Source organism: Phyllopteryx taeniolatus, chromosome 2 (assembly GCF_024500385.1).
Source record: "Phyllopteryx taeniolatus isolate TA_2022b chromosome 2, UOR_Ptae_1.2, whole genome shotgun sequence".
In the NCBI taxonomy this organism is placed as follows: Eukaryota; Metazoa; Chordata; class Actinopteri; order Syngnathiformes; family Syngnathidae; genus Phyllopteryx; species Phyllopteryx taeniolatus.
In genome coordinates this window covers 5,138,678-5,163,708 of record NC_084503.1, presented here as the reverse complement: position 1 = coordinate 5,163,708, position 25,031 = coordinate 5,138,678, and the positions used below count along the sequence as shown (strand labels likewise).

General features: G+C 43.7%; 5 protein-coding genes across 7 annotated transcripts; 2 read left to right on the top strand and 3 right to left on the bottom strand.

Annotated features, from left to right (window-relative positions):
• Window positions 1-430: 430 nt before the first annotated feature.
• On the bottom strand, window positions 431-5,375 carry LOC133468934 (zinc finger protein OZF-like). 2 transcript variants are annotated; one of them, XM_061755344.1, is made up of 3 exons: window positions 5,032-5,360; window positions 3,403-3,579; window positions 431-3,232 (listed from the first exon to the last, which is right to left on the bottom strand). In XM_061755344.1, the coding sequence occupies exons 1-3, from the start codon at window positions 5,222-5,224 to the stop codon at window positions 2,190-2,192; spliced, it is 1,413 nt and encodes a 470-aa protein (XP_061611328.1). In that variant the 5' UTR covers window positions 5,225-5,360; the 3' UTR covers window positions 431-2,189. The 2 variants fall into 2 exon arrangements, with proteins under 2 accessions (XP_061611328.1, XP_061611338.1); XM_061755354.1 differs by having other exon boundaries at window positions 3,098-3,579; window positions 5,032-5,375.
• A 94-nt stretch (window positions 5,376-5,469) lies between these two features.
• LOC133469119 (uncharacterized) lies at window positions 5,470-9,686 on the top strand. 2 transcript variants are annotated; one of them, XM_061755760.1, is made up of 3 exons: window positions 5,470-5,908; window positions 7,016-7,267; window positions 8,549-9,686. In XM_061755760.1, exons 1-3 carry the CDS (start codon window positions 5,785-5,787, stop codon window positions 8,983-8,985), a joined length of 813 nt encoding a protein of 270 aa, XP_061611744.1. In that variant the 5' UTR covers window positions 5,470-5,784; the 3' UTR covers window positions 8,986-9,686. The 2 variants fall into 2 exon arrangements, with proteins under 2 accessions (XP_061611744.1, XP_061611754.1); XM_061755770.1 differs by lacking the exon at window positions 5,470-5,908 and adding an exon at window positions 5,968-6,326.
• Window positions 9,687-10,704: 1,018 nt separating this feature from the next.
• LOC133469075 (gastrula zinc finger protein XlCGF17.1-like) lies at window positions 10,705-15,745 on the bottom strand. The gene is made up of 2 exons (XM_061755663.1): window positions 15,341-15,745; window positions 10,705-11,687 (listed from the first exon to the last, which is right to left on the bottom strand). Exons 1-2 carry the CDS (start codon window positions 15,429-15,431, stop codon window positions 10,732-10,734), a joined length of 1,047 nt encoding a protein of 348 aa, XP_061611647.1. The 5' UTR covers window positions 15,432-15,745; the 3' UTR covers window positions 10,705-10,731.
• Window positions 15,746-19,181: 3,436 nt separating this feature from the next.
• On the bottom strand, window positions 19,182-21,629 carry LOC133469080 (gastrula zinc finger protein XlCGF17.1-like). The gene is made up of 2 exons (XM_061755677.1): window positions 21,131-21,629; window positions 19,182-20,156 (listed from the first exon to the last, which is right to left on the bottom strand). The coding sequence occupies exons 1-2, from the start codon at window positions 21,222-21,224 to the stop codon at window positions 19,210-19,212; spliced, it is 1,041 nt and encodes a 346-aa protein (XP_061611661.1). The 5' UTR covers window positions 21,225-21,629; the 3' UTR covers window positions 19,182-19,209.
• A 270-nt stretch (window positions 21,630-21,899) lies between these two features.
• Window positions 21,900-23,605, top strand: LOC133469124 (zinc finger protein 391-like). The gene is made up of 2 exons (XM_061755785.1): window positions 21,900-22,219; window positions 22,709-23,605. Exons 1-2 carry the CDS (start codon window positions 22,027-22,029, stop codon window positions 23,320-23,322), a joined length of 807 nt encoding a protein of 268 aa, XP_061611769.1. The 5' UTR covers window positions 21,900-22,026; the 3' UTR covers window positions 23,323-23,605.
• The last annotated feature ends 1,426 nt before the right edge of the window (window positions 23,606-25,031 follow it).

Sequence of the window (25,031 nt, the reverse complement as noted above, 5' to 3'; positions counted from 1 at the left end):
TGGGAGGGTCCCTGCCGTGCGCCAGCGACTACAGCCTCCTCTGGGAAGCCCCCCTAAAAACATCTCAAGCCCCCCCCCAAATTATTAGGTATGATGTGTTAATGCAGAAGTTTTATTGTCTTAGCCCCCGTAAAATAAATTTGGGATTCCACAAAATTCATTAATCCTCATGGCTGTCCCTTGTTGTCCTCCATTCTTAAATGTAGTCATCAATGATCCATTACTAAATGTTTTTTTTTCAATTTGGCGCCCACCGTGGTGAGATTTTGCGGTCAACACGAGAGTCTGGGCACGTCCGCAAGTGAGTGCGAGGACTCGCAGTGATGCGGTGTGATGATGAGTGAGGTTCGCCTCCTCCAGACATTTTTGTGGGCAGGGCCTCAAGCCAAAAAAAAGGGCACACATCGCCAAACTGTTTCACACAATTCAGAAGAAACAGTAATATACATTTAACTTGTGTATTTATTTCTGTTAACACAATCACAACACAGTCCATAATCAAACTATTACAAAGGAGGTGAAGGGGTGTCAAACTCATTTTTGTCGTGGGCCACACTGTCGTTACGGTTTCCCTCAGAGGGCCGTTATGACTGTGAAACCATCAAAATCTTTAATCGCCTCATCATATTCACACACAAAATGTACGACCCAGTTTTGGAATCAGAAATCAAGGGTAATGGGTTTTTCAACTATTATTAATGTTTGGTAACACAAAAATGCTTACAATATCTCAACGTTATCATTAATGATATATGACAATTTGAAATTTTGGTACAGATTTGAACAAGAATCATGGAAGTTGACACACACGATTTTGTCTTTGCGGGCCACATAAAATCATGTGGCGGGCCGGATCTGGCCCCCGGGCCTTGAGTTTGACACCTGTGCTCCAGTGGATATAAAAGTCTACACACACCTGTTCAAATGTCAGGTTTTTGATTGGGGGTTTTTTGTGGCAAAGAAAATGAGACCAAGATTTTTCTGCCCCAATGAGCACACACTATAGTCTGTACAACTCATTGGAAAAAAAAAAAAACAAGTCTTTTCAAAATAAACAACTAATGTTCGGGATTCTCGGTAGGATTGGATTCGCAAATCCCTATCCCAATCTTACTAGGATCAGGATCACATCCTGGTTTGAAATACTCTTATTTTTAGATCTTATACTCTTAGATTTTTAGATCATCTTAAACAGACCAATTTGATTGGATCTGTTATGGTCAGAGGAAACCAAGCTTAACCTTTTGGCCATAATTCCACAATGTATGTTTGGTGCTCATCACCAAAAGATTAATGTCGTTGGACAGTCTTGTATAACGACAATAAAGTATCTTTTATAATATTAATAATAACAACTTCTATGGGCAGTACGGCGGACGACTGGTTAGCACATCTGCCTCACAGTCTGGGGACTGGGGTTCAAATCCCGGACCCCGCCTGTGTGGAGTTTGCACGTTCTCCCCGTACCTGGGTGGGTTTTCTCCGGGCACTCCAGTTTCCTCCCACATCCCAAAAACATGCGTGCCAGGTTGATTGAAGACTCTAAATTGCCCGTCGGTGTGAATGTGAGCGCGACTGGTTGTTTGTTTCTATGTACCCTGCGATTGGCTGGCGACCGGTTCAGGGTGAATCCCGCCTCTCGCCCAGAGTTAGCTAGGATAGGCTCCGGCATGCGCGTGACCCGTGTGAGGATAAGCAGTACGGAAGATGATTGAATGAATAGCTTCTATTTCTAGGCTGGACATCGCAGTCCAATATCTCGTCACCAACCTGTAGACAGTTTTACAACAATGATCGACTAACTCCAAATTATCCCTCAACGAACGCTCTTTGTTCTCAGTCGTTCACCAATTCCCGACTTCATCTAATGCATAGGGATTTCTGGTGGACTTTTGACCATATAGTCCACTATATAGACAGTCCCCTCCAAAAGTATTGGAAGGGCAAGGTCAATTCCGTTGTTTTTGTTGTATACTGACGACATATGGGTTTCAGATCAAAAGAGGAATATGAGACAAACGTTGATAAAGTTCAAGTGAGCAAAAGTATTGGGCCATGTGACCGATGGGTGACTGATTGCTTGAACATGAGATCGTGCTTATTTTTTGGCTTTGGGAAAACTGCATTTGCAACAAAAACAAAGGAATTGACCTTGCCCTTGCAATACTTTTGGAGGAGACTGTAAATTCCTACATAGCATGTGTTCTTGCGTGTCTTGTTAACTGTGTCTTTCGAGAGAATCTTATATCACAAACTGAGCAGGCAAAGGGTTTCTTAGGTTTCTCTCCACTATGTGTTCTCGTGTGGTTAGTTAAATTGATCTTTTGAGTGAATCTAAGACCGCATACTAAGCAGGCAAAAGGTTTCTCCCCAGTGTGTGTTCTTGTGTGTTCTGTTAAATGTCCATTTCTAGAGAATCTTTTACCACAAACTGAGCAGGCAAAAGGCTTTTCACCAGTGTGTGTTCTTGTGTGGCTTAGTAAATGTCCCTTCTCAATGAATCTTTTACCACAAACTGAGCAGGCAAAAGGTTTTTCTCCAGTGTGTGTCCTTGTGTGTATTTTCAGAGCTCCCTTTGTAGAGAATATTTTACCACAGACTAAGCAGGCATAAGGTTCTTCTCCCGTGTGTGTTCTTTTGTGTATTCCTAAATAGCCCTTTGTAGAGAATCTTTTACCACAAACTAAGCAGGCAAAAGGTTTTTCTCCAGTGTGTGTTCTTGTGTGCATTTCTAAATCTCCATTCTTAGTGAATCGTTTACCGCAAACGGAGCAGGCAAAAGGGGTTTCCCCAGTGTGTGTTTTTGTGTGTGTTGTTAAATGTGTCTTTCGAGCGAACCTTTGCTCACAAACTGAGCAGGCAAAAGGTTTTTCTCCCGTGTGTGTTCTTGTGTGTCTTTTCCATGTTGACTTGTTGTAAAAGGTTTTGTCACACTGAGAACATTTCACGCGTTTGTTGTTAGCGTGACACATCATATCACCTTCAGTGTGCTGGTGGCCATCATCATCATCATCATTAGTGTCAGGAGCATGTGACATGTCATCACTCTCTGATAGTGGAGCTAAGACGCTATCAGTGTGGGATCCTCCATCAGCTTTTTTTTCGTCATTGTCTTCACTCTTCACACTGACAGTCGAAGGAAAGTTGGCGATATCAGCATCCTGCGCTTCCTCCTTAACGTGTGGGGCGTCTGGCTTCTGTTGCTCAGGACGAAGATATTCTTGACTGATGTCTGCAGGACACAAGAAGACAAAAACGTGGTTTGGCAAAGTAAAATTTCATTTTCAACGATGACTTGTGGAAGAGTGTTGCTACACAGAACAATGTGTTGTCCGTGTTACATGTCATATAACTTCAGTGTTCATCATCATCATCATGAGAGAAGTGAAGTGATGTCATCACCATCTAAGAGTGGAGCTGAGCGGCCATGTGCTTGTGATCCTCTGCAGTGGTCTCCGTCACCTTCTTCGCTCTTCACAATGACAGTCAATGGAAACGTGGCAATATCCTCCTTTTCCTCTTCAACATGAGGGGACTCGAGCTCCTGATGCTCATGGCGAAGATCCTCTTCGCTGACGTCTGCAGGACACAAGAGGAGTGAAGTCGAGAGGTTTTCACTTCCTGTCACGCAGCAAAGCAGCTTCTGCGAGCCATGGTGAGGATTACAGTACGAACTTTGAAACCTTGGAACACTCGCTGGGGAGATTTCAGTCCAAAAAAATATACCCACAACTACGTTTTTCAAACCCACCGGTCAAGGCAGTCAAGGCAGATGGCCGCCTCAGACCAAGTCTCGGATCTGCCTTCGGGTTCTTGCTTCATAGTTTTTTTTCCTTGCCATTATCACCGTTTGCTCGCACGTGTGAGATTTTGTTGGGTTCAGTTGATCACTTAAGAAATGAGGAGTGTGGTTCTCGACTTGCCCCCGAGACAACTTCAGTTGTGATTTGGTAATATGTAAATAAAATGTAAATGAATGCAATTTTGCTGGCAAACCCAATCCAATTTGATTGTGAGAACACGTTTTAAGCATCAACAGTATTTGATGTCACAGCTGTGGAATCAGAGGGAACAGCAATTTGAGGGTTTGAGGTGGTGATATAAATGTAGCGCTATGGCGCAGAAGTAATAGATGTGTCTGAAAATAAGAAGTATAATAATAATAATAATAAAAGAAGTATGTTAGAATAATACAGGACATGTACGAGGGCAGCAGAACAGCGTTGAGTTGTGCTGTAGGTGTGACGGACGAATTTAAGGTGGTGCATCAGGGGTCCGCCCTGAGCCCCTTCCTGTTTGCAGTGGTGATGGATAAGCTGACAGATGAGGTTAGACTGGAATCCCTATGGACCATGATGTTTGCAGAGGACATTGTGAGCTGCAGTGAAAGCAGGGAGCAGCTGGAGGAACAGTTAGAAAGATGGAGGCATGCACTGGAAAGCAGAGGAATGAAGATGAGCCGAAGTAAGACAGAATATATGTGCATGAAGGAGAGGGGTGGTGGGGGAAGAGTGAGAAATTTGAAAACATACTAAGAAATACACCCAAAAATAAGAGAAAGAGAAAAAAAACGGTCAGAATATAAAAGATCAAAATATATACAATTAGGAAAAGACATATCTGAAACAGAACTCTAGTGAAATGAGCGAAAGAGCTTAATACATTTGAATAAAAAACTTGAAATGGTCAACCATTTACTACCAAGAAACAAAAAATAGTTCCCTGGCTGTACGATTTGATTTTATATGAGTGAGACCATGAAAATCAAGCATCTTTTCTTTTTTTTTTTTTTACGACAAGAAGAAAAGAGAAGAGAAATGACGACTTGATTGTGTCTCGTTCGCAACGTCGTTTGTGTTCTGAATTGGCACTATTGCAATTCATGCGGAACTTCTCGGCAAATTTGAAAATAACGTGACGTCACAGCGCCCTGATGTTCAATACCACGTACGACGGTTCCATTTTTAGAAAATGCCCACAAAAGAGATTGTTCCACGTTCGTCAAGATCGGCGAGTAAGAAGTGTCCGAACCTGCTGTTCGCGGTCGATCCCGAACCCCGCAAACGGCGTCCAGTTGCCGACGTTGTCTGTCGTTCTCCTCTTTTGCGCGACAAAGTTCCTCCTCGTACTGCGCAATCGTTGTCCGCAACAGCACGCAGATTTCCTCGACGGCCGCGCTCAGCCGCGCATGCAGCAGCGCTCGGATCATTTCGACTTTGCACATTTTTTGGGCCCGATCGCGCTTTGAATTCCGCTTCAAACGTGTCTCGTCGAGCTCAAAGCAAAGGCGAATCTTCCGAGTTCCGCTGTCACGTGACAACACGGCCCGTCGCGATCCCCCGCCTGTTTCGGCATCCGATAACGGTCAAAAGACGCGCATGCGCCCCCGCCTCCTAGTGATTAGTTAATGTCTCGATTTGTTGTCGAAAATCCGCGCGTGAGTGACGTTGGTAATTGCACAAGCTGGTGCGAGACATCGCGACAACTTCAGCTTCAGCTTTACGGCAGTGCTGTACGTGAGCACGCGCAAACGCGGCGCTTCGTTGCATCTTTCTCCCCGAATCAGTACTTGAACGCAACGCTCAGAAGCCTCGACACCGGACGTCCACGACTGCTTGCTTGCCGGGGGAAAAGCAAGCACTTGTTAAATCTTCGCGTGCGGACGTTCAAGCTTCTCAAGCGAGCGGAAGTTTAGCTTAGTTTAGCTTAGCTCAGTTTAGCTTAGCTTGCTCGAAGCCAACAAAGTGACGCCGTTGTAAGCGACGCGTCGCTCAGCAGACAAAAATGTGTGAAAAAAGCGTGAAGAACGAAGAGTGCGCGGATGAAATTTGTCGGACGAAAGTGAGCGAACGGCAACGACTGGGCGCCGTTTGCAAGCTGCAACCTCCAAACTCGTTACACGCAGCAGGTTGGGTCACGTGTTACTCTTGTTTCCGTCCCTATTGGCACAGATAAGTCACGTATGTGCAACTGTTCACCGAAACTCTTCCAAATTGGGATGCAAGCGCCGAACTCAGAGCAAATAGTCCTTAGGCGCTCTTGAAAAATGTGGACGTGTATCTTTATTGTTATAAGTCTCATTGTAAGAAATATTACAAAGTGTGAAGGTTTCTTATATGCATGTCAGTATTGTAGATTTAGGCTAATGGTATGGGTTGAAATTTGAATTTCTACACTCGAGCAGTTGCGTTCAAAAACTGAATTGGAAAAACATCTGTTGAATTTGTATTGTTTCATTTGAAACATTGCATTTAAAAGCTGAATAGTATGGTTTGAAATGGAATGTATTCGTTCGGAACTGAAGTCCAATAAACTTGAAAGTGAAGGTACGAATTTTTTTTTAATTTTTTTTTTTATCCGCAATGAAAATTCAAATGATTAATTTCCGCATTTAGCTTGATCATTTCAGATTCAGTTTGACAAATTCAATTTCAAAATGGCTGTGACAGACAATTATTTATTCTGCGTGTTGCTTTTCTTTTGAAAAGCCGAACGTTGTCCGCATGCGCCGCCTGCGGGCTGGCGGCAACAGGTGGTGCAGCTAGCACTTGCCTGCTGACTATCCCATAAAAAGGTCAGCCGGTGTTAAAGAAAGAAAAGTTGATACCACCGAAGGTAGCGTCCAAGGTGAAGCCGTGTGCTTAGTTTGTGGAACACTGGTAGCTGTGTTCAAGGACTACAATCTGAATTGCCACATCATCATCAAACATGAGGAAAAAATACAAACGTTTGACTGACGGCGAGCCCTCAAAGGAGTCGGAGTCTTTGCTAGCAAAGCTGCAAACATTGATACGTACCCTCTTTTGTATCCGAAATGTAGATTTTGTGGATTGTTTGCTGAAGTACTAGAGCGGCTCCAACGACCGAAGACAAATTCCACTAAAAATGATTCTGATGAAAGATATTGTAAATAGTGCCAAACACATGTAATGATGATGCACATCATCAAAGTCACAACTTGAGACTTGACTGAGCAAAGCTTGCCATGTGTTTATTGTCTTTTTGTCCTCTGCAGATCTTGGTCCTGAGCAGCAGGAGCCAAAGCACCCCCACATCAAAGAGGAAGATGCCCAAGAGCTGCCCTACGTTAAAGAGCACGAGGATGAAATCACAAAGTTTCCATCGCCTGCTGTCACTGTGAAGAGCGAAGACGTTAATGGAGCCCACTGCGCTGGACCCCAAGTCGACGGCCTCTTAGCTCCGCTCTCGGATAGTGACGACATAACGTCGCACTCTTCTGACAATGATGCGGATGAACATTCTACAGGTGATATGACATGCCACACTGACAGCAAACGTGTGAGATGTTCTCACTGCGACAAAACCTTTCATAGCAAGTCATTGTTGAAAGCACACGCACCGGAGAAAACCCTTTTTGCCTGCTCGGCTTGCGGTAAACATTTCCACTCAGAAGGCAGATTGAAGAACACACACTGGTGAGAAACCTTTTGCTTTCACATATTTAATAGAAAGACAGAGTCAATTGACAGAGAACACTTTGGAGACAGAAAGACATTGACAAAAAAAAAAACAGTCACTGACCAGTAAAGGGTTGCTAGTGATCTGGTAATGCTGGTACAAATTTATTTTTTTGACAATTGTGCAAAAAGATGCCGAGTCCTCTCGTACTCAGAGCAGTTTGGATGACTAATATAGCAATAGTCCGGTGCAATGACCATTGTGCAAAGGGCGCCGTGACTTCAAGGAGTGTATGCGGTTTAAAGTGACGAGTAGCGCCATCATCTGGGACAATGTCGATTGTGCAAATGGTGCAGATACTCCTCAGTCAGTGTGCAAGTGGTGCAGATGACGAAATTGACCAAAACCGTGTCAAGCCCGCCTCATCGCTGAGTTACGCCATGCGCATTGCTGGATTTGCGCACGTCACAAAACTAGAGACCTGAGCCAGTGCAGAAACAGGAGACATATTAACCACTGTGCATTGCTGTGGCAACGAACAATGTGGGCGGGCACCTTATTCAATACAGAGTGACCTGGTGATGACCTCATACCACACGTAGAAAGTGAAAAGACTGTTAGCACATCATAAATAGCGCACTGATAAAGTTGGCAGCTGTTTCCACCAAATACACTGAACAAAAATCTGAATGCAACACTTTTGTTTTTGCTCCCATTTTTCGCAAGCTGGACTCCAAGAGCAAACATTTTTTCTACATACACAAAAGGCAATTTCCCTCAAATATTGTTCACAAATCTGTCTAAATCTGTGTTAGTGAACATTTCTCCTTTTGTCGAGATAATCCATTCCACCTCACAGGTGTGGCATATCGAGATACTTATTATACAGCATGATTATTACACAGGTGTGCCTTAGGCTGGCCACAATAAAAGGCCACTCTGAAATGTGCAGTTTTGCTTTATTGTGGGGGTCAGAAAACCAGTCAGTATCTGGTGTGACCACAATTTGCCTCACGCAGCGCAACACATCTCTTCCGCATAGAGTTGATCAGGTTGTCGAAAAACGGGAGCAAAAACAAAAGTGTTGTTTCTGTTTTTGTTCAGTGTATGTCATTGTGCAATGTGTCAGCTCCCTCCGCAGTGTCCCGTGTTCCGGGGGCCGAGCAGAATGAAGACGACGCGGGGGTCGGTGGAAGCAGCGAGGTGACGGCGGACGGCAGCGGGGATGTAACCGACCGGCGGCCGGCCGGCCGAAGACGAGTTAGACGGCGGGGGAACTGGCAGCGGGTGAACGCTCCGTTCCTGGATCTCCAGCGAGGTGGGTTTGAGATGCTGGAGCAGGAGCTCGGCACACTCAATACCCACCTCCGGAGCCTCCAGAGCGACGTTCTCCCGCTGCTTACGTCCATCAACGGCACCCTCCAACAGATCGCTGATGCAGCAGAGCAGCTGGCTCCGCGGCCGGCGCAGAACCCGCTCCAGCCCAGGCGGTCTCTGCGAAGAAGACGGGGGCAGAGAGTGGCGAGTGGAAAAGGGGGCGGGGGGAGTCGTGGAACTAATTGCTGATGAATAAACACAATTACTTTTGTCCTCACGTGTTGACGCCGCATTCATGAAACCAGATTCCAGATTCTAAAGATGGAAAACCGCCCTAACCGCCTTCACTTTTACAGCCACCGGGCGAGCGAAGGGAAGCTGTGTGGTGCACGGGGTCATTGGTCACTATGCGACAGATGAGTTGCGTCACATCCCTGGACACGTGCAGCCCAGTTCTGTGACAGTTGAAGAGGGGAGATGAAGCGATTGGTATAATTAAACGTATGACGCTCAGACAATTTTTCTCTTGCCCACAGCTTTTATATCACAGCGTCATGCAAATTTGTCACTCGTGTCCACTCTTGCCAACCCAATCAAGCCAATATTCACCTGCTCGCCCACGTCGCAACGAGTGTGCGACATGTACCGGAGAAAAAGGGGGAAATCATTTAGATGAACCTGTATTTTATATTTTATTAAATCGTGATACATTCTGCTGCTCAGACTGGGAGCCGTCCAATTCAGGGGTTTGGAAAGTACCCAACACTTTATTGAACTCATTCACTGCCAGCCTCCCCATTTAACATGGATGTTTGACTTCTAAAGCCGTCAATGGCAATGAACGTGTTAATAATGTGCCCCGCCGAGCATTGACAATATCAAGACTCACAAATATTTGTTCATGTAGCCAATTCTCCTAAAATAGGTTCATTAAATATATTTTCATTTTATTTATTTTGTATTCATCTCTCATTGTGTAATTGGTTGGTTGAATATAAATGAAACTGAATACACTTTTGACATTTTGTCTTTTTGAATCAATAATTGTTTAATTTAGAATTCGGCCCTAAATAATTGGGAATGAGTAGTTTTTGTAAAAAACAATATTTGTATTCATTTTTACTTTTAATGCATTGATCTAATTGAATAATTGTTTGATGGATTCATTCTGAATAATATTGAACAATATCATTAAAACAACAAATGATTTTATAATTAGGGGACTGTTATTTGATGCACAATAACTAATGTGTATGTACAGTATAATATATCAGGATTATAGTATATTATATTATAACTAATAATATATCATTTGGCCTCATGTACAAATGAACTGGCCTATCTGTCCATTTTAAACAACAGTTTTGCGTACCCCATTCAGTGTAATTACATCGTTTTGCCCCCCACGTGATGTGGATGTGACACGTATTTATCGATTCGGGGCCCACATGCAATGTCGATTACCCTCCACCAAAAATCGGGCCGGCCTTGGGTAAATGTTTGGAAGGCATTTAGCACACCCTACCCCCAACCAGTTCTTAGGTTTAGGGGGCCATTACTTTTTCCACACAGTGCATTGAATAGTTTTTTTTCCTTAATAAATATAAATCACCACTTAAAACTGCATTTTACATTTACTCGTGTTGTTTTTTGTCTGGTAGTTACATTTGTTTGATGATCTTAAATATTAAAGTGGGCAAACTATAAAAAATAAAATAAAAATTTGAGAACGGGGCAAATACTTTTTTTCACAGCACTGTACTGTGTGACCCCATTTACTTCACATTTGCTTATTTTAGGCTTCATACCTTTTTCCACATAGTTCCTCATTCTTACAGATGAGCATTAACTTTCAATCTCAATAGTTTTGCTTCTAGAATTTTTCCGAATTACCTACAATATAGTGCGCTATAGAAATATCCCTGTGATTCAGAAGTCAGCAATGAGTCAATGATTCCCAACGTAGCCTCAGGTTCTCCAGTTTATTTTGCAACTTTATTGACAGCTGCTCTTCTCACTAGCACACTTGTGTTTCTTCAGCTGATACTTTCGAAAGAATTTTTTTTCACATACACTGCAACTGAATGGTTTCTCTCCAGCATGCGTTCTTGTGTGCGTTGTTAAATTTGTCTTTCTGTTAAACATTTTCCCACATACTGAGCAAGCAAAAGGTTTCTCACCAGTGTGTGTTCTTGTGTGTCTTGTTAAATTTTTCTTCACAGTGAATCTTTTACCACAAATTGAGCAGGAAAATGGTTTCTCATCAGTGTGTGTTCTTGCATGTATTCTTAAATCTCCATTCTGAGTAAATCGTCTACCACAAATTGAGCAAGTAAAAGGTTTCTCTCCATCATGTGTTCTTGTGTGCCTGATCAGATTTGCCTTTATAGAAAATCTTTGACCACAAACTGAGCAGGTAAATGGTTTATCTCCAGTGTGTGTTCTTGTGTGATTTGTCAAATGTATTTTTCGAGAGAATCTTTGACCACAAACTGAGCAAACATAAGGTTTCTCTCCAGTATGTGTTCTTGTATGTGCTTTCAACAATGATTTTTTGTAAAATGTTTTGTCACAGTGAGAACACTGGATGAATTTGTTGTCAGTGTCGCATATATCCTCTTTCGAGTGTTGTTCATCATCATAATCATCACCATTATCATAATCATCATCTTCGTCAGAAGAGTGTGACGTTATGTTGTCACTATCTGAGAGTGGAGCCAAGAGGTTGTCCGATTGGCATCCTCCGTGGTGGTCTTCATCATCATATTCACGCTTTAGAATGACACCAGTCAATGGAAACTTGGTGATTTCGTCCTCCTGCTCTTCGTCTTTAATGTGAAGGGGCTCCAGCACCTCTTCTTTAATGTAAAGAGGCTCTAGTGTCTCCTCTTCCTCTTTGATGTGGAGGCACTCCGGCACCTGCTGCTCAGGACGAAGATCTTCACAGACATCTGCAGGACACAAGAAGAAACACACACATGGTTTGGTAAAGTCAAGCTTTACGCAGTAAAATCTCATGTTGTGACTTTGATGTTGTGTAATATTGTATGTACACGTTTTTGGCAATGTTTACAATTGTATTTATCCCAGAGGTGAAATTCTGATGCTAAAGCAGTCAATTTTTAATAATCTTCTCCTTTTCCTTTGGGCTTGTCCCTTTCGGGGTCACCACAGCGCGCCATCCTTTTCCACGTAAGCCTATCTCCTGCATCCCCCTCTCCAACACCAACTGCCCTCATGTCTTCCCTCACGACATCCATCAACCTTCTCTTTGGTCTTCCTCTAGCTCTCTTGCCTGGCAGCTCCATCCTCATCATCCTTCTACCAATATACTCACTTGTTCTCCTCTGGACGTGTCCAAACCATCCAAGTCTGCTCTCTCTAACTTTGTCCCAAAAACATTTAACCTTGGCTGTCCCTCTGATGAGCTCAATTCTAATTTTATCCAACCTGGTCACTCCTAGAAAGAACCTCAACATCTTCATTTTCCTCAGGCATCTTCTCACGCGCTAGAATTCTATTGAACAAGCTGGTCAAAAACTCCACAGCCACCTCTCCTAGATGCTTCCATACCACCACAGGAATGTCATCCGGACCAACTGCCTTTCCATTTTTCATCCTCTTTAATGCCTTTCTAACTTCCCAAGAGCGTGCAAAATCTTCTCGGACCCTCCGCATCCCGGTCACCGGCTCTTCCGGCTCCTTCCCTCGGGTAGGCGCTACTGATCAATGCAAACTAGAACTAGCAGACATTCCAACAGCTTCTTCCCTCTTGCAACCAACTTTTTAAACAGCTAACTTACAATTCCAATTCAAGATGCTGCCAATTTCTTTTGTCTGAGTTCGTTGTCACATTTCTGTGGGGCCAATTATATTTTACTCGTGCACTCACTATAGTAGTCTCGCTGCGCTATTTGCATATCTGTTGTTGACCAATACTGGCCACTCATGCCAGAGTAGCATCTACCCCACTTGCACACTGACTGAAGAGTATCTGCACCATTTGCACATTGTCCCAGATTATCGCACTACTCGTCACTTTAAACCGCATAGACTCCTTGAAGTCTTGGCGCCCTTTGCACAATGGTCATTGCTATATTGCTACGGACTATTGCTAGGTCCTCAGAACTGTGAGGCTGACCCTCTAACCAGTCGGCCACCGTGCCCGGCTCCAACTACCGGACACAAATTCCTTGTGTGTTTTTTGGACATACTTGGCAAATAAAGATGATTCTGATTCTAATCATTGCCACTTCCTGGTCCACCACACTTGCCTCTTTTACTCCTCCTTCGCTTTCATTTTCCTCATTTATCAACTCCTCAAACTATTTTTTTCTATCTATGCAGCACACTACTGGAACCAGTTAACATATTTGCATCTCTATCCTTAATCACCCTAACCTGCTGCACATCCTTCCCATCTCTAGCCCTCTGTCTGGCCAACATGTAGAGATCCTTTTCTCCTTCTTTCGTGTCCAACCTGCCATACATGTCATCACATGCCTCTTGTTTGACCTTTGCCCTGTGTCACATCTCAATGTATTCCTTTCGCCTCTCCTCGGTCCTCTCAGTGTCCCACTTCTTCTAAGCTAACCTCTTTCCTTGTATGATTTCCTGTAATGTGAGGTTCCACCACCAAGTCTCCTTCTCTCCTTTCCTGCCAGAAGATACACCAAGTACTCTCCTGCCCGCCTCTCTGATCACCTTGGCTGCAGTGGTCCGGTCTTCTGGGAGCTCCTCCCGGCCACCGACAGCCTGTCTCACCCCTTCCCGAAAAGCTGCACAACACTCGTCCTGTCTCAGCTTCCACCACATGGTTCTCTGCTCTGCCTTTGTCTTCCTAATCTTCCTCCCCACCACCAGAGTCATTTTACACACCACCATCCTATGCTGTCTAGCTACACTCTCCCCTACCACTACCACTCGGTAACCTCCTTCAGATTACATCGTCTGCACAAGATCCAATCCACCTGCGTGCTTCTACTTCCGCTCTTGTAGGTCACCCTATGTTCGTGCCTCTTCTGGAAAAAAAAGTTTTCACTACAGCCATTTGCATCCTTGTTGCAAAGTCTACCACCATCTGTCCCTCCAAGTTCCTTTCCTGGATGCCATACTTACCCATCACTTCTTCATCACCCCTGTTTCCTTCACCAACATGTCCATTACAATTTGCACCAATCACGACTTTCCCTCTGTCTGGGATGCTCAGAACTACTTCGTCTAGCTCCTTGCAGAATTTCTCTTTCACCTCTCGGTCACATCCTACCTGTGGGGCATAGCCACTAATCACATGACACATAACACCTCAATTTCAAGTTTCAGCCTCATCACTCGATCTGATACTCTTTTCACCTCCAAGACATTCTTAGCCAACTCTTCTTGTAAAATAACCCCGACTCCATTTCTCTTCCCATCAACACCATGGTCAAATAATTTCAACCCTGCCCCTAAACTTCGAGCCTTGCTGCCTTTCCACCTGGTCTCCTGGACACACAATATATCAACCTTTCTCCTAATCATCATGTCAACCAACTCCTGAGATTTTCCTGTTAAAGTCCCTACATTCACAGTCCCCACATACAGTTCTAGGCTCTGTGCTTTCCTCTTCTCCTTCGTCTTCGAGCCACAGTAGCTGAATTTCCACCGGCGCCCTGCAGGTTAACAGTGCCGGGCGTTGTTAACCCGGGCCACGACCGATCCGGTATGGAATTCTTTGGATGAACGCTCATATTTGTTTGGCAAAGTTTGAAGGCGGATGCCCTTCCTGACGCAAGCCTCTGCATTGATCCGGGCTTGGGACCGGCCTACAGTTTGCACTGGCTTGTCCCCCCCATAGGGCTGCATTTTTTTAAAATAATAATAATTATAATAAATATTCTTTTTAAGAACATAAGATGCGGTCAGGGATGCCTTCAAGCTGAAGGAGGAGTCCTATTGGGTCTTTTTGGGCCAGTGGGACTGCAGAGTTAAAAAAAAAAAATAATAATAATAATAAACTACGCAGGTTACCCACCTCTCTAGCAGCCGTAAGAACTTGTATCCTAAAAGTATTATTTGACGACACATCACCAGCACATTTGGACAACACAAGCGCGAAACTAAAAACTCGCTAAAAACTCATTTACATATTTGAATTTGAATGTATTTAAGGATTAAACCCTTGAGATGCAGCATCTCGTTTTCGATGGGGTCTCAAAAAGCAAAGACACAACATGGGCAACAAAAACAGAGTTACAGAACAAACAATCAATCTTACAAACGTCTTTTGAAACCTTTTTAAATCCGTCTCAATTTAGCACGCGTTTGTGAAAGCGTTTTGTAACTGTGTGTGTTTTAATGTTTTTATACTCCAGTGTTTTTTTTTTTTGTTGTTGTTTATAAAAAAATGTTTTAAAAAAACGTAACAAAGAGTTGTTTGTTTTTTTCGGGGGGCTGGAACAGATAAATGGTGTTTAACTTTAATTGGAGGGAAATGGAGTTGTCATACAGATAGATTTTTTTAAATGGAAAACAATGATGTAATCGTCAGTGATTATGATATCAAATATACTGAATTGATTTAGTCGTTACTAATTAAATGAGAGTAGGACGTGAACAAACAAACCTGCTCCGTGGGACCCGATTTGTTGTAGCTCGTTCTCCTCTTTCCTCCCACAAAGTTCCCCCTTGCACTTTGCCGTCGTTCTTGCGCACATTCTCGCGCGATGACCCCCGACACGTGATGTCCGCTGAGCCAAAGGGCCTCGCTTCCTTGTTAGCGGCTAACCAGCTAAGCTAGGCTAAGCTAAGCTAAGCGCAACTCACTCGACAAGCGTCGAGTAGCACCGAGACGAGTTCACCCGGACAAGAAATTGGAACAAATGTTGTTTTTGGTGCAGTTAAGAGGAGATTGACGTACTGCGTCGACGCTTCGCCCAAGTACAAATTCGGGAAAAATGATCGAGTGAAGCTCGTGTGCTCGCTCAACCGCAACAGCGTCACACTGCAAAACAAGTCGTACGGCAACACCACTTGGACATATTTTATAATTTGCTAGTTTGTTGTCCTTTGTTTTTTTGTGTTTTTTTAATTATTAATTTTTTTTACGGCGGTTTGCTCATAATTTATAGGAACTTACCGCCACCATGTGCTTGAATTATTGGTTTTCATCAATAAAGAAAAGATTTTCGATGTGACACTTCTCTTTATTCTGTCGCTCTCAAATCTTTACCCATCACATCTGATTCCATTGTCGTTGCTCCCGTTTTACAATGAGAATACTTTAATTTCATTCAAATGTGTTAATTCATAATTGTTTTCCAGTTTCTCAAAATGTTCCCGAATCATTCCTTTCATTTTAAGACATCTTTATCGCTATCTATTTGTTCCACATGTAATAAGTTGCTTATTTCTTTATTTATAGAGATCAGAATCCTCTTTATTTGCCAAGTATGTCTCAAAAACACACAAGGAATTTGTCTCCGGTAGTTGGAGCCGCTCTTGGACGACAACAGACAGTCGATAGATGGAGAACACTTTGGAGACATAAAGACATTGAGAAAAAAAAAACAGTCACTGAGCAATAAATAAAAGGTCGCTAGTAATCTGGTGATGCCGGTACAAATGTATTTAGTTCTTTATTTTTTGACAATCGTGCAAAAAGATGCAGAGTCCTCTCGTTTGAATGACCAATACTGGCCACTCATGCCAGAGTAGCATCTGCTCCATTTTCACAATGATTGAGGAGTATCTGCACCATTTGCACAATCGACATTGTCCCAGACGATCGCACTACTCGCTTGAAGTCTCGGCGCCGTTTGCACAATGGTCATTGCACCGGACTATTGCTATTGTTGTGTCGGCCGCTCCGCTTCCTGTCGATATGCAGACTCGTCACCGTCCTCGATGAGGCCGATGACAGTGATCTGGGTGTGCTTTGAAGTTGCAGCTTTGCTTCATTGGTCCACTTTTTTCACTGTTTTCACTGTCGGCTTCACGCATTTAAGTTCTTGCCTGTACGTTGGTATTAAGTGAATTAAGCAGTGATCGGACGAGCCCAGTGCTGCACGAAGTTTGGCACAGTATGTGTTTTTTAGCGTCGTATAGCAGTGGTCCAAAATGTTATTTTCCTTGGTAGGACAGTCGATGTGCTGCTTGTACATATAGTGTATAGTATTTTTTACAGCATTACCACATTACCGGTAACCTTTGATTACTCAGTGACTCAGGTACGGAAAGTATTCAGACCCCCTTAAATTTTTCACTCCTTATTACATTGCAGCCATTTTCTAAAATCATTTAAGTTCGTTTTTTTCCCTCATTAATGTACACATATTGACATAAAAAAAACAGAATTGTTGAAATTCTTACAGATTTATGAAAAAAGAAAAACTGAAAGATCACACAGCCATAAGTATTCAGAGCCTTTGCTCTGACACTCATTGAACTCGGGTGCCGTCCATTTCTTCTGATCATCCTTGAGATGGTTCTCCACCTTCATCGGAGTCCAGCTGTGTTTGATTATACTGACTGGACTTGATTAGAAAAGCCACACACCTGTCTATATAAGACCTTATAGCTCACAGTGCATGTCAGAGCAAATGAGAATCATGAGGTCAAAGGTACTGCCTGAAGAGTTCAGAGACAGAATTGTGGCAAGGCACGGATCTGGCCAAGGTTACAAAATATATTTCTGCTCCACTTAAGGTTCCTAAGAGCACAGTGGCCTCCATAATCCTTAAATGGAAGACGTTTGGGACGACCAGAACCCTTCCTAGAGCTGGCCGTCCGGCCAAACTGAGCGATCGGGGGAGAAGAGCCTCGGTGAGAGAGGTCAAGAAGAACCCAAAGATCACTGGGGTTGAGCTCCAGAGATGCAGTCGGAAGATGGGAGAAAGTTCTAGAAAGTCAACCATCACTGCGGCCCTCCACCAGTCGGGGCTTTTTGGCAGAGCGGCCCGACGGAAGCCTCTCCTCAGTGAAAGACACATGAAAGCCCGCATGGAGTTGGCAAAAAAAAAGACACCTGAAGGCCTCAAAGATGGTGAGAAATTAGATTCTCTGGTCTGATGAGCCCAAGATACAACTTTTTGGCCTTAATTCTAAGTGGCATGTGTGGAGAAAACCAGGCACTGCTCATCACCTGTCCAATACAGACCCAACAGCATCACGCTGTGGCGGTGTTTTTCAGCTGCAGGGACAGGACGACCGGTTGCAATTGAAGAAAAGATGAATGCGGCCAAGTACAGTGGTGTCCTGGACCAAAACCTTCTCCAGAGTGCTCAGGACCTCAGACTGGGCCCAAGGTTCACCTTCAAAAAAGACAATAACCCTAAGCACACAGCTAAAATAACAGAGGAGTGGCTTCAGAACAACTCCATGACTGTTTTGAATGGCCCAGCCAGAGCCCTGACTTAAACCCAATGGAGCATCTCCGTAAAGACCTGAAAATGGCTGCCCACCGACCAACGTTCACCATGCAACCTGACAGAACTGGAGCGGCTCTTCAAGGAGGAACGGCAGACGATCTCCAAATCCAAGTGGGAAAAACTTGTTGCATCATTCCCAAAAAGACTCATGGCTGTATTAGCTCAAAAGGGGCTTCTCCTAAATACTCAGTAAAGGCTCTGAATACTTCTGGCTGTGTGATATTTCACTTTTTCTTTTTTCATAAATCTGCAAAAATGTCAACAATTCATTTTTTTCCCGTCAATATGGGGTGCTGTGTGTCGATTCATGTGGGGGAAAAAAATGAACTTAAATGATTTTAGCAAATGGCTGCAATATAGTTAACTTTTTAAGGGGGTCTGAATACTTTCCATACCCACTGTGTGTGTGTGTGTGTGTGTGTGTGTGTATGTGTATATATATATATATATATATACATATATATATATATATATGTCACTGATGGTGTGGCGGTCCACTCGCCTGACTTTGGTGCGGGCAGCGTGGGTTCACTTCCGACTCAGTGACGGTGCAAATGGTTGTCCGTGTCTATACGTGCCCTGCGACTGACTGGCGAGCGGTTCAGGGTGTCGTCCACCTTTCACCCCGAGTCGGCCGGGATAGGCGCCAGCGCCCCGCGACCCTAACCACGATAAGCGGTGGTGAAAACATTTTACAAACATACGAAGCAAGACAGAAGACCGAAAGCCGGGCTGAGTAATTCCCTTGTCTCGCACTCTGGGCGACGCGGCATTTTCTGCAGCCCGGAGGTGCTCCCGGCTGGCAAGGTTTCGGTCCCACCCCCTTCGCGGGACCCAGACAGCCGACCGGGAACCCCGCCGCCTCCTCACCCGGCCTCATCGACGGTGGCGGCCTTTCCGTTGTTCTTCATTCTAAAACACGATCAGCAACTTTCTCTCATAACTTTCGCATTCAGAATTACTACAAGTTTAGTCAACGATATAAAATCCCGATAGTGATTTGGGAATAGGAAATGAGTCAATGATTCCCAACGCAGCCTCTGTGTCTTCAGTTTATTGTGCATATTTATTGACCCATGCTCTTCTCACCGGCACACTTGTGTCGTTCAAGATGATGCTTCTGGAAAAAACTTTTATCGCACACGCCGCAACTGAATGGTTTCTCTCCAGCGTGTGTTCTTGTGTGCGTTTTTAAATTCGGCTTTTGAGTAAAAATTTTCCCACATATCGAGCAAGCAAAAGGTTTCTCACCGGTGTGTATTCTTGTGTGTATTGTTAAATTTTTCTTCATCGTGAATCGTTTACCACAAACGGAGCAGGGAAAAGGTTTCTCGCCGGTGTGCGTTCTCGTGTGTCTTGTTAAATCTACCTTCTGAGTGAATCTTCTCCCACACACGGAGCAAGCGAATGGCTTATCGCCGGTGTGTGTTTTTGCGTGTCTTGTTAAATGTGTATTCGTTGAGAATCGTTTACCACAAACTGAGCACGTATAAGGTTTTTCTCCTGTGTGTGTCCTTGTGTGCAATTTTAAGTATTTGGTGGAAGAGAATCTTTTACCACAAAGTAAGCAGGCAAAAGGTTTTTCACCGGTGTGTGTTCTTGTGTGTCTTGTCAAATCTCCCTTCTGAATGAACCTTTTACCACAAACTGAGCAGGTCAAAGTTTTTTCTCCAGTATGGCTTCTTGTGTGTCCTTTCAACAACAACTCGTCGTCAAACGTTTTGTCACATTTGTTGTCAGCGTGACCTTTCGAGCGTTGTTGTTCATCATCATCATCATCGCCATCATCATCATCACCATTAGAAGAGTGGGACGTGATGTCGCCACTATCTGAGAGTGGAGCCGAGAGGCTGTGCGATTGGGGTCCTCCGCAGCGGTCTCCGTCATCTTCTTCACTCTTCAAAGCGACGCCAGTCAGTGGAAACTTGCCGATGTCACCCTCCTGCTCTTCGTCTTTAATGTGCGGCGTCGCCGGTTCCTGCTTCTCAGGGCGAAGATCTTCCTCACCGACGTCTGCGGAACACAAGAAGACAAACACGCTTGCTAAAGTCGAGCTTTGCTCAGTCAAGTCTCATGCTGATGTTTTGTATTATTGTGTGTACACGTTTTGGCAATGTTTATGGTATCATTTATTGATCCCCAGAGGTGAAATTCAGGTGTTACCGCAATCAATTTTGAATAATATTAATCACAATAATAACGACAACGCTCCTTTTTACTAAAACCAAGATACAGTGACGTCGGCACCGAGGGATGTCGTCACCAATAAGCTAACAGGGTTAGCTAGCAGGCGCAGATCGGCGCCCTCATATTATTTTATATTTTCCACGTCAAAAACTGAAACAAAACTTTTACGCGATTTGAAAAAATAACTGTGCTTTTGTTCCTTTCTCATTTTTTATCAATACATACAAAATACAATACATAAAAGATTTTGAGTGCTTACAGGGCTGGGTACTGGGAATATGGAAGATTCCACCATGTGATGATCTTCCGGTCAATCTTACAAACATGGCCACATTTTCAATCATGTTACCCAGGCAACCATACATTTATGGCTTTTCAACGACACGCAGAATCGCCATCAATTATTTTTCAATGACTTCTCCACATTGGTGTCACCCTGAAATAGTTGCTTTATCAACCACAATAGCCGATCATAAATCGATGTTGTTCTGATCAACATCGGGTACCATCGCCATTGCGATGCTGATTCGATGTTTTATTTTTATTTTTTTATTTTTTTATGCTATCGCTGAGTTTTTTTTTGTTTTTTTTTCCAAGGGCTGGAATTTCATTTGAATTGATACCAATATGAACCAATTGTCACACAAATTAGATTCAATGAAAAAGTTATTCGTGTAAATGTATGCGATGAAAAAATTTTTTTTTTTTTTTTAAACCACGAAATGAACACTGAGATATTATTAAAAAAAAAAAAAAAACACGGAAGTTTCCAAACAAGTGAGAGTAGGACGTGAACAAACCCGTTCTGTTCAGTTGTTGTCGCTCCTTCTCCTCTTTTGCCCCACAAAGTTCCTCCCTCCATTCTTCTTCTTCTTTCACGCTTTTCGCAGACATGTTCGCTCCCCAACTTGCGATGTTAAATAAATAATTAAAAAAAAAAAATAATAATAATAATTTTAAAAAAGCGGTCTCTTCTTCGTTCGCGGCTAGCGAGCTAAGATGCTAACGGGCACCAAAACACCCAAAAGGAAACAAATCGTGTTTCAATCCGCTGAAGTGGAAATGGACGCACTGCGTCGACGATCCGTTACGTTCAAGGACTAATTCGGAAAGATAGATTTGGTGACGCTCGTGTGGTTGCGTCAAGCGTAAAAAAATATAAAAGCAAAATAAAAGAGTAGCGCTGGATCAGAAGGAGTACGGCAAAGCCACTTGGACAAAACTCGTCTTTGGTATTTGTTTCGCTTCTTGTCTTCTTCGTCTTCTTCTTCTTCTTCTTCTTCTTCTTCTTCTTCTTCTTCTTCTTCTTCTTCTTCTTCTTCTCCTCGTCTTCTTTGGTTTGCTCACTACTGCTCGCTACCGCCCACTAATCTGTAAATATTATTGCAATGGTTTACAATCCAAATGTTTGTTTTCCCCAAATAAAACTAAACTAAAAATAAAAGAAATTCGATTAGCCTCGCTCTCACTCGCTCATATTTTTAAACTTCACAATGACCAAATAAGATCCAGTCAGTAAGTATATTTATTGTAGTGATTATTATACGCCATACCAGTAGGTGGCGAGAATGCTCCAAAAAACGGTATTTGCCAAGAAGAAGAAGAAGAATCTGCGAACAAAGAGACGCGTTTTGCTAGCAACGCATCGCCCAGCAGAGCTCGCGTGTTGCTGTAAAATTGCGATCGGGCCCAAAAAATGTGCAAAGTCGAAATGATTCGAGCGCTGCTGCATGCGCGGCTGAGCGCGGCCGTCGAGGAAATCTGCGTGCTGTTGCGGACAACGATTGCGCAGTACGAGGAGGAACTTTGTCGCGCAAAAGAGGAGAACGACAGACAACGTCGGCAACTGGACGCCGTTTGCGGGGTTCGGGATCGACCGCGAACAGCAGGTTCGGACACTTCTTACTCGCCGATCTTGACGAACTCCCTCCTATGTGGAACAATGTCTGTGATCAATTTTATTTCATGCAATTCGAGGGCATCGATGTCCAACATCCGGGCACTACATGACGTCACATAAAGGCGACTTTTCTTTACACTCAAGATGACAAACACTCAAAGAGGACAATACAGTTAGTTTATTTTATTTTTCTTTAAAAATGGTGATTCTTGTAAGAGAAGAAAACAAAGAACCGAGTATGATAATAAATAAAGTGCATTTAAATCACAAAACCTTTCAAGCACTTTGAGTGCACTGAACAAGTGAAAGCCCATTTACGAAATCCATGCCCATGGATTTATTTAAATGGCTCTAACACTTGAATTTCCCCTTTTTGGGATCATCGATCATTGCCCAAAACATGTATAAACAATCAAACACCAAAGTCACAACATGAGACTTGACTAAGCTTGTGCGTTTTTCATCTTGTGTCCTGCAGGCAACAGTCGAGGTGTTCATGTTGAGCATCAGGAGCCAGAATGCAGCCGGCGCATTAAAGAAGAGGCGCAGGAGGATGAAATCACCACGTTGCCTTTGGCTGGTGTGATGCTGAAGAGCGAAGATGATGAGGGAGAGCACAGCGGAGGGCCCCGATGGCGAGGCCTCTTGGCTCCGCTCTCGGACAGCGACGACGTGACGTCACGCTCTCCCGATAATGACGACGGGGAACGCCCCAAAAAGGAGACGTCGAGTCAGACCGACAAAAAACGAGTCAAATGCGCTCAGTGCGACAAAACATTTGACAGAAAGTCGTTGTTGATAAGACACACAAGAACACACACGGGAGAAAAACCTTTCGCTTGCTCAGTTTGCGGCAAAAGATTCTCGATGACGGGAAATTTAACAATGCACACAAAAACACACACGGGAGAAAAACCGTTTGCCTGCTCAGTTTGCGGGAAAGGCTTCATTCGGAGGCGCTCTTTGACGACACACGCGCGAACGCACACCGGCGAGAAACCGTTCAGCTGCAGTGTGTGCCATAAAAGATTCAATGATCAGAGTTGGGTGAAGAGGCACAAGTGTGCTCGTGAGAAGAGCAGCGGTCAGTGAAGCTGCGGAGGAAACTGAGGAAAAATCACCACGGTGGAATCTCGTTTTTGCGAATGACGCGCGACTTTGGGTTTGCGAATAGCCTCGGCCCAGGCACGCAGACGGCTCGTTGGGGCTTTCTCATGCGCGACGGAAACAATATTGTCTGATGCAAAACCGTATCTTTGTTTGCTTTTTATTTGTTTTGCTCTTTTTCCTCTTATCGGTTGTGTTTTTACTATTTTCTTAACGCCAATGACGTTGTGTCTGCACAATACAATGACAATAAAGGCTTTCTTTTCTATTTATGTTCAATCTTTATGTACTACAGATGCTTAATTGGCGCACAAAATAATTCTTCCTCAGTGAGTACAGCATCGATGCGGTATGTCCATGCGGAACTAAATCATCACGTGTCTGTTCGTGAATATATAGGCTTAGCTTAAAGTTTCATATTTGGCTCTCCAATTGCAACCCCAATTCCAATGAAGTTGGGACGTGTTAAACATAAATAAAAACGGAATACAATGATTTGCAAATCACGTTCAACCTATATTTAATTGAATACACTAAAAAGACAAGATATTGAATGTTCAAACTGATCAACTTGATTGTCTTTAGCAAATAATCATGAACTTAGAATTTTATGGCTGCAACATGTTCCAAAAAGGCTGGGACAGGTGGCAAAAAAGACGGAGAAAGTTGAGGAAGGCTCATCAAACACCTGTTTGGAACATCCCACAGGTGAACAGGCTCATTGGGAACAGGTGGGTGCCATGATTGCTTCCCTGAATTGCTCAGTCATTCACAAGCAAAGATGGGGCGAGGTTCACCTCTTTGTCAACAAGTGCGGGAGAAAATAGTCCAACAATTTAAGGACAATGTTCCTCAACGTACAATTGCAAGGAATTGAGGGATTTCATCATCTACGGTCCATAATATCATCGAAAGGTTCAGAGAATCTGGAGAAATCACTGCATCGAAGCGGCAAGGCCGAAAACCAACATTGAATGCCGTGACCTTCGATCCCTCAGGCGGCGTTGCATCAAAAACCGACATCAATGTGTAAAGGATATCACCACGTGGGCTCAGGAACACTTCAGAAAACCAATGTCAGTAAATACAGTTCGGCGCTACATCCGTAAGTGCAACTTGAAACTCTACTATCCAAAGCAAAAGCCATTTATCAACAACACCCAGAAACGCCGCCAGCTTCTCTGGGCCCAAGCTCATCTAAGATGGACCGACGCAAAGTGGAAAAGTGTTCTGTGGTCCGACGAGTCCGCATTTCAAATTGTTTTTGGAAATTGTGGACGCCGTGTCCTCCGGGCCAAAGAGGAAAAGAACCATCCGGACTGTTACGGACGCAAAGTTCAAAAGCCAGCATCTGTGATGGTATAGGGCTGTGTTAGTGCCAATGGCATGGGTAACTTTCACATCTGTGAAGGCACCATTAATGCTGAAAGGTACATACAGGTTTTGGAGAAACATATGCTGCCATCCAAGCAATGTCTTTCATGGACGCCCCTGCTTATTTCAGCAGGACAATACCAAACCACATTCTGCACGTGTTACAACTGCGTGGGTTCGTAGTAAAAAAAGTGCGGGTACGAGACTGGCCTGCCTGCAGTCCAGACCTGTCTCCCATTGAAAATGTGTGGCGCATTATGAAGCGTAAAATACAACAACGGAGACCCCGGACTGTTGAACGGCTGAAGCTGTACATTGAG

What these genes read in the sequence shown, in the direction of transcription:
- LOC133468934 (XM_061755344.1), bottom strand. Translation starts at nt 5,224, where the DNA reads ATGTGCAAAGTCGAAATGATCCGAGCGCTGCTGCATGCGCGGCTGAGC. An exon ending in GGATCGACCGCGAACAGCAG is followed by an intron (nt 3,580 to 5,031) that starts GTTCGGACACTT and finishes TGTGTCCTGCAG; the next exon opens with ACGTCAGCGAAGAGGATCTT. An exon ending in CTCAGCTCCACTCTTAGATG is followed by an intron (nt 3,233 to 3,402) that starts GTGATGACATCA and finishes TGTGTCCTGCAG; the next exon opens with ACATCAGTCAAGAATATCTT.
- LOC133469119 (XM_061755760.1), top strand. Translation starts at nt 5,785, where the DNA reads ATGTGTGAAAAAAGCGTGAAGAACGAAGAGTGCGCGGATGAAATTTGT. An exon ending in AAACTCGTTACACGCAGCAG is followed by an intron (nt 5,909 to 7,015) that starts GTTGGGTCACGT and finishes TGTCCTCTGCAG; the next exon opens with ATCTTGGTCCTGAGCAGCAG. An exon ending in TGCGGATGAACATTCTACAG is followed by an intron (nt 7,268 to 8,548) that starts GTGATATGACAT and finishes GCAATGTGTCAG; the next exon opens with CTCCCTCCGCAGTGTCCCGT.
- LOC133469075 (XM_061755663.1), bottom strand. Translation starts at nt 15,431, where the DNA reads ATGTGCGCAAGAACGACGGCAAAGTGCAAGGGGGAACTTTGTGGGAGG. An exon ending in AATCGGGTCCCACGGAGCAG is followed by an intron (nt 11,688 to 15,340) that starts GTTTGTTTGTTC and finishes TGTGTCCTGCAG; the next exon opens with ATGTCTGTGAAGATCTTCGT.
- LOC133469080 (XM_061755677.1), bottom strand. Translation starts at nt 21,224, where the DNA reads ATGTCTGCGAAAAGCGTGAAAGAAGAAGAAGAATGGAGGGAGGAACTT. An exon ending in ACAACAACTGAACAGAACGG is followed by an intron (nt 20,157 to 21,130) that starts GTTTGTTCACGT and finishes TGTGTTCCGCAG; the next exon opens with ACGTCGGTGAGGAAGATCTT.
- LOC133469124 (XM_061755785.1), top strand. Translation starts at nt 22,027, where the DNA reads ATGTGCAAAGTCGAAATGATTCGAGCGCTGCTGCATGCGCGGCTGAGC. An exon ending in GGATCGACCGCGAACAGCAG is followed by an intron (nt 22,220 to 22,708) that starts GTTCGGACACTT and finishes TGTGTCCTGCAG; the next exon opens with GCAACAGTCGAGGTGTTCAT.